This window comes from Salvelinus namaycush, unplaced genomic scaffold, assembly GCF_016432855.1.
Source record: "Salvelinus namaycush isolate Seneca unplaced genomic scaffold, SaNama_1.0 Scaffold1629, whole genome shotgun sequence".
In the NCBI taxonomy this organism is placed as follows: Eukaryota; Metazoa; Chordata; class Actinopteri; order Salmoniformes; family Salmonidae; genus Salvelinus; species Salvelinus namaycush.
In genome coordinates this window covers 49,323-57,173 of record NW_024058374.1, presented here as the reverse complement: position 1 = coordinate 57,173, position 7,851 = coordinate 49,323, and the positions used below count along the sequence as shown (strand labels likewise).

General features: G+C 38.7%; 1 protein-coding gene across 1 annotated transcript; it reads left to right on the top strand.

Moving 5' to 3' along the window:
• The first annotated feature begins 7,153 nt into the window (after positions 1-7,153).
• LOC120037211 (plasma membrane calcium-transporting ATPase 2-like) lies at positions 7,154-7,629 on the top strand. Its single transcript, XM_038983386.1, has 2 exons — positions 7,154-7,282; positions 7,382-7,629. Exons 1-2 carry the CDS (start codon positions 7,156-7,158, stop codon positions 7,537-7,539), a joined length of 285 nt encoding a protein of 94 aa, XP_038839314.1. The 5' UTR covers positions 7,154-7,155; the 3' UTR covers positions 7,540-7,629.
• The last annotated feature ends 222 nt before the right edge of the window (positions 7,630-7,851 follow it).

The window sequence follows — 7,851 nt, the reverse complement described above, 5'->3', positions numbered from 1 at the left end:
GTGTATATAGTATGTAGAGTGTATATAGTATGTAGAGTGTATATAGTATGTAGAGTGTATATAGTATGTAGAGGGTATATAGTATGTAGAGTGTATATAGTATGTAGAGTGTATATAGTATGTAGAGTGTATATAGTATGTAGAGTGTATATAGTATGTAGTGTATATAGTATGTAGAGTGTATATAGTATGTAGAGTGTATATAGTATGCAGAGGGTATATAGTATGTAGAGTGTATATAGTATGTAGAGTGTATATAGTATGTAGAGTGTATATAGTATGTAGAGTGTATATAGTATGTAGAGTGTATATAGTATGTAGAGTGTATATAGTATGTAGTGTATATAGTATGTAGAGTGTATATAGTATGTAGAGTGTATATATTATGTAGAGGGTATATAGTATGTAGAGGGTATATAGTATGTAGAGTGTATATAGTATGTAGAGTGTAATATATGTATGTAGAGTGTATATAGTATGTAGAGTGTATATAGTATGTAGAGTGTATATAGTATGTAGAGTGTATATAGTATGTAGAGTGTATATAGTATGTAGAGTGTATATAGTATGTAGAGTGTATATAGTATGTAGAGTGTATATAGTATGTAGAGTGTATATAGTATGTAGAGTGTATATAGTATGTAGAGTGTATATAGTATGTAGAGTGTATATAGTATGTAGAGTGTATATAGTATGTAGAGTGTATATAGTATGTAGAGTGTATATAGTATGTAGAGTGTATATAGTATGTACAGTGAGTGTATATAGTATGTAGAGTGTATATAGTATGTACAGTGAGTGTATATAGTATGTAGAGTGTATATAGTATGTACAGTGAGTGTATATAGTATGTAGAGTGTATATAGTATGTACAGTGAGTGTATATAGTATGTAGAGTGTATATAGTATGTAGAGTGTATATAGTATGTAGAGTGTATATAGTATGTAGAGTGTATATAGTATGTAGAGTGTATATAGTATGTAGAGTGTATATAGTATGTAGAGTGTATATAGTATGTAGAGTGTATATAGTATGTAGAGTGTATATAGTATGTAGAGTGTATATAGTATGTAGAGTGTATATAGTATGTAGTGTATATAGTATGTAGAGTGTATATAGTATGTAGAGTGTATATAGTATGTAGAGTGTATATAGTATGTAGAGTGTATATAGTATGTAGAGTGTAGAGTGTATATAGTATGTAGTGTATATAGTATGTAGAGTGTATATAGTATGTAGAGTGTATATAGTATGTAGAGTGTATATAGTATGTAGAGTGTATATAGTATGTAGAGGGTATATAGTATGTAGAGTGTATATAGTATGTAGAGTGTATATAGTATGTAGAGTGTATATAGTATGTAGAGTGTATATAGTATGTAGTGTATATAGTATGTAGAGTGTATATAGTATTTAGTGTGTATATAGTATGTAGAGTGTATATAGTATGTAGAGTGTAGAGTGTATATAGTATGTAGTGTATATAGTATGTAGAGTGTATATAGTATGTAGAGTGTATATAGTATGTAGTGTATATAGTATGTAGAGTGTATATAGTATGTAGAGTGTATATAGTATGTAGAGTGTATATAGTATGTAGAGTGTATATAGTATGTAGAGTGTATATAGTATGTAGAGTGTAGAGTGTATATAGTATGTAGAGTGTATATAGTATGTAGAGTGTATATAGTATGTACAGTGAGTGTATATAGTATGTAGAGTGTATATAGTATGTACAGTGAGTGTATATAGTATGTAGAGTGTATATAGTATGTAGAGTGTATATAGTATGTACAGTGAGTGTATATAGTATGTAGAATGTATATAGTATGTAGAGTGTATATAGTGTGTAGAGTGTATATATTATGTAGAGTGTATATAGTATGTAGAGTGTATATAGTATGTAGTGTATATAGTATGTAGAGTGTATATAGTATGTAGAGTGTATATAGTATGTAGAGTGTATATAGTATGTAGAGTGTATATAGTATGTAGAGTGTATATAGTATGTAGAGGGTATATAGTATGTAGAGTGTATATAGTATGTAGAGTGTATATAGTATGTAGACTGTATATAGTATGTAGTGTATATAGTATGTAGAGTGTATATAGTATGTAGAGTGTATATAGTATGTAGAGTGTATATAGTATGTAGAGTGTATATAGTATGTAGAGTGTATATAGTATGTAGAGTGTATATAGTATGTAGAGTGTATATAGTATGTAGAGTGTATATAGTGTGTAGAGTGTATATATTGTGTAGAGTGTATATAGTATGTAGAGTGTATATAGTATGTAGAGTGTATATAGTATGTAGAGTGTATATAGTATGTAGAGTGTTTATAGTATGTAGAGTGTATATAGTATGTAGAGTGTATATGGTATGTAGAGTGTATATAGTATGTAGTGTATATAGTATGTAGAGTGTATATAGTATGTAGAGTGTATATAGTATGTAGAGTGTATATAGTATGTAGAGTGTATATAGTATGCAGAGTGTATATAGTATGCAGAGTGTATATAGTATGTAGAGTGTATATAGTATGTAGAGTGTATATAGTATGTAGAGTGTATATAGTATGTAGAGTGTATATAGTATGTAGAGTGTATATAGTATGTAGAGTGTATATAGTATGTAGTGTATATAGTATGTAGAGTGTATATAGTATGTAGAGTGTATATAGTATTTAGAGTGTATATAGTATGTAGAGTGTATATAGTATGTAGAGTGTATATAGTATGTAGAGTGTATATAGTATTTAGAGTGTATATAGTATGTAGAGTGTATATAGTATGTAGAGTGTATATAGTATTTAGAGTGTATATAGTATGTAGAGTGTATATAGTATGTAGAGTGTATATAGTATGTAGAGTGTATATAGTATGTAGAGTGTATATAGTATGTAGAGTGTATATAGTATGTAGAGTGTATATAGCATGCAGAGTGTATATAGTATGTAGAGTGTATATAGTATGTAGAGTGTATATAGTATGTAGTGTATATAGTATGTAGAGTGTATATAGTATGTAGTGTATATAGTATGTAGAGTGTATATAGTATGTAGAGTGTATATAGTATGTAGAGTGTATATAGTATGTAGAGTGTATATAGTATGTAGAGTGTATATAGTATGTAGAGTGTATGTAGTATGTAGAGTGTATATAGTATGTAGAGTGTATATAGTATGTAGAGTGTATATAGTATGTAGAGTGTATATAGTATGTAGAGTGTATATAGTATGTAGAGTGTATATAGTATGTAGAGTGTATATAGTATGTAGAGTGTATATAGTATGTAGAGTGTATATAGTATGTAGAGTGTATATAGTATGTAGAGTGTATATAGTATGTAGAGTGTATATAGTATGTAGAGTGTATATAGTATGTATGAGCTGGAGTAGAAGCCTAAGCGTTGTTGTTCACTAGTTTACTCCAATTGGGGAGGGGTGGTAGGGTTAGAAAGTAAAATGAAAATATATTTAAAATAGATATGTATGTATATATATATATGTATGTATATGTATGTATGATATTTGCTAAAAATATATGGGGGATTGGAAGTGATGCAGACAATTACATTGATGGAAGCCACAATCTATCTGCAGTATTGAAGCTGATCTAGCCCCTAAAACAAAGGCACCTAAAGGACTCAGACCAGGAGAAACAAGATTCTCTGGTCTGATGAACCCAAGATTGAACTTTGCCCTGAATGCCAAGCGTCACATCTGGAGGAAACCTGGCACAATCCCTACGGTGAAGCATGGTGGTGGCAGCATCCCTACGGTGAAGCATGGTGGTGGCAGCATCCCTACGGTGAAGCATGGTGGTGGCAACATCATGCTGTGGTGATGTTGTTCATCGGCAGGGACTGGGAGACTAGTCAGGATCGAGGGAAAGATGAACAGAGCAAAGTACAGAGAGGTCCTTGATGAAAACCAGCTCCAGGCCACTAAGGACCTCAGACTGGGGGCGAAGGTTCACCTTCCAACAGGACAACAACCCTAAACACACAGCCAAGACAACACAGGAGTGGCTTTGGGACAGGTCTCAATGTCCTTGAGTGGCCCAGCCAGAGCCCGGACTTGAACCTGATCGAACATCTCTGGAGAGACCTGAAAATAGCTGTGCAGCGACGCTCCTCATCCAACCTGACAGAGCTTGAGAGGATCTGCAGAGAACAATGGGAGAAACTCCCCAATTACAGGTGTGCCAAGTTTGTAGCGTCATACCCAAGAAGACTCGAGACTGTAATTGCTGCCAAAGGTGCTGAACAAGAACTGAGTAAAGGGTCTGAATACTTATGGAAGTATGATATTTCAGCTTTTTATTTTTAATAACTTTGCTAAAATTTCTAAAAACCTGTTTTTGCTATGTCATTTTGGGGTATTGTGTGTAGATTGAGGGGGAAAAAAACAATTGAATCAATTTTAGAATAAGGCTGTAGCGTAACAAAATGTGGAAAAAGTCAAGGGGTCTGAATACTTTCTGAATGCACTGTATAAAAAAATAGATATTTTCGAAATACAAATGACTTTACTTAAAGACAGTCACCTTATTGGAGGGCGCTGCCAATAAACTGCCTGGACATAATGAACATCTTGAAGATTGTCACATGAATTACCTCACTGACGATCAAACTCAACACATATCATACAGAACCATCGACCACACCCCAAACATTTCTTCAAGACAGCATGGCCACAAAATGGTTGCTCACAGGAATAAACCAACAGCATCAACGCCGTACAGCCTATACATACATTTCCTTCCTGTCCTCCCTTAGTAAGGGTGATAAAGGAAACAATGACAAACTTTGGTTCCTAGCAAGTCATAGTCTTGTAACTGAAGAATATTGTGTAACTGATTGAGATTTAGATGAGGGTTATGGTGATACCCATCTACCGTGGGATTCCAGTTGACCCTTTACTGCAGTGGGATAAATCAGGGTCACACAGAGTGTTTATTTAACTGCAGTGGACTTAATCAGGGTATTTAGATATTAGTCAACCAATAATACGTACCAAGACATCAGATAACCAATAATATGTACCCAGATATCAGACAACCAATAATACGTACCCAGACATCAGACAACCAATAATACGTACCCAGATATCAGACAACCAATAATATGTACCCAGATATCAGACAACCAATAATATGTACCCAGATATCAGACAACCAATAATATGTACCCAGATATCAGACAACCAATAATACGTACCCAGATATCAGACAACCAATAATACGTACCCAGATATCAGACAACCAATAATACGTACCCAGATATCAGACAACCAATAATATGTACCCAGATATCAGACAACCAATAATATGTACCCAGATATCAGACAACCAATAATAGGATACATGAATTAGTGACCTTAATCAAGTACAAGGGAGGAGCAAAAAACCGTCAGACACTCGACCCTCTGGGGAATGAGTTGGACACATGGTGTATAGGCTGTGTATAGAGGGTCTACGGTGACGTTGAGGGGGGGGGTCTACGGTGACGTTGAGGGGTGGGTCTACGGTGACGTTGAGGGGGGAGTCTACGGTGACGTTGAGGGGGGGGGGGTCTACGGTGACGTTGAGGGGTGGGTCTACGGTGACGTTGAGGGGGGAGTCTACGGTGACGTTGAGAGGGGGGGTCTACGGTGACGTTGAGAGGGGGGGGTCTACGGTGACGTTGAGGGGTGGGTCTACGGTGACGTTGAGGGGGGGGTCTACGGTGACGTTGAGGGGGGGGGTCTACGGTGACGTTGAGGGGTGGGTCTACGGTGACGTTGAGGGGGGGTGTCTACGGTGACGTTGAGAGGGGGGTCTACGGTGACGTTGAGAGGGGGGGTCTACGGTGACGTTGAGAGGGGGGGTCTAAGGTGACGTTGAGAGGGGGGGTCTAAGGTGACGTTGAGAGGGGGGGGTCTACGGTGGCGTTGAGAGGGGGGGGTTTAAGGTGACGTTGAGGGAGGGTCTAAGGTGACGTTGAGGGGGGGTCTAAGGTGACGTTGAGGGGGGGGTCTAAGGTGACGTTGAGGGGGGGGTCTAAGGTGACGTTGGCAGGGGGGGGTCTATGGTGACGTTGACGGGGGGGTCTAAAGTGACATATGAGATTGTTTTGAAGATGGTCATACTATGAATCATTTAGCTATTTGATTTAGACTTGCTGGACCTTTTGGTCTAAAACAAAATCATAATCCTAAGAAACAAGGTTTTGAAGTGTTTGTCCTTTTTCTAGAAGGTAGAAAAAAACTCAGGTTTCATTTTTACTCGTATTTAACCCCTTTATACTTTATACTATACTACCTTTATACTTTATACTATACTACCTTTATACTTTATACTATACTACCTTTATACTTTATACTATACTACCTTTATACTTTGTACTATACTACCGTTATACTTTATACTATACTACCTTTATACTTCCATTCATTTTTTAAAACCTGGTACTGTTTAAAAATTATTTTACTTAGATTGATCTGTCTAACTTTTCGATGTTACAATTGTACTTAAAAATGTATATATTTTCAGGGGCCTCCCGGGTGGCGCAGTGGTCTAGAACACTGCATCGCAGCGCCAGCTGCGCCACCAGAGTCTCTGGGTTCGCGCCCAGGCTCTGTCGCAGCCGGCCGCAACCGGGAGGTCCGTGGGGCGACGCACAATTGGCTTAGCGTCGTCCGGGTTAGGGAGGGTTTGGCCGGTAGGGATATCCTTGTCTCATCGCGCTCCAGCGACTCCTGTGGCGGGCCGGGCGCAGTGCGCGCTAACCGAGGGGGGCGGGTGCACGGTGTTTCCTCCTTGGTGCGGCTGGCTTCCGGGTTGGAGGCGCGCTGTGTTAAGAAGCAGTGCGGCTTGGTTGGGTTGTGCTTCGGAGGACGCATGGCTTTCGACCTTCGTCTCTCCCGAGCCCGTACGGGAGTTGTAGCGATGAGACAAGATAGTAATTACTAGCGATTGGATACCACGAAAATTGGGGAGAAAAGGGGATAAAATTTTAAAAAATAAAATAAAAAAAATAAATAAAAATAAAATGTATATATTTTCTAAGGTGTTTGGTCCGTTGCTCAGAGCTGTTGACCCAGCTGGTAGTTTTACCGTTTTAGCTAACCCTAGTCGGCAGGTGTCCCTCTCTCCTCCTGTAGAAAATGATGAAGGATAATAACCTGGTGCGTCACCTGGATGCGTGTGAGACGATGGGGAACGCCACGGCCATCTGCTCCGACAAGACCGGCACTCTGACCACCAACCGCATGACTGTCGTACAGACCTTCCTAGGTAACGCACGCACGCACGCACGCACGCACGCACGCACACGCACACGCACACGCACACGCACAGTGTCCCTGTAGTAAAGTGTGTCTTGTGTGTTTGTAGGTGACCAGCACCACCGGTCAGTTCCGGAACCAGAACAGGTCAACCCCAAGACTCTGGAACTACTGGTCAACGCCATCGCTATCAACAGTGCCTACACGTCCAAGATCATGGTGCAGAGAGGGACGGGGGGTGGACGGGAGGAGATAGGGACAGACTGACACCAACACTGAGACTGAGAGACGGAGAAAAAGACAACAGACACACAAACACTGAGACTGAGAGACGGCGACAGAGAAAAAGAAAAGAGACACACAAACACTGAGACTGAGAGACGGAGACAGAGAAAAAGACAAGAGACTGACACCAACATTGAGACTGAGAGACGGAGACAGAGAAAAAGACAAGAGACTGACAAACACTGAGACTGAGAGACGGAGATATAGACAAGAGACTGACAAACACTGCGACTGAGAGACGGAGATATAGACAAGAGACTGACACGAACACTGAGACTGAGAGACGGAGAAATA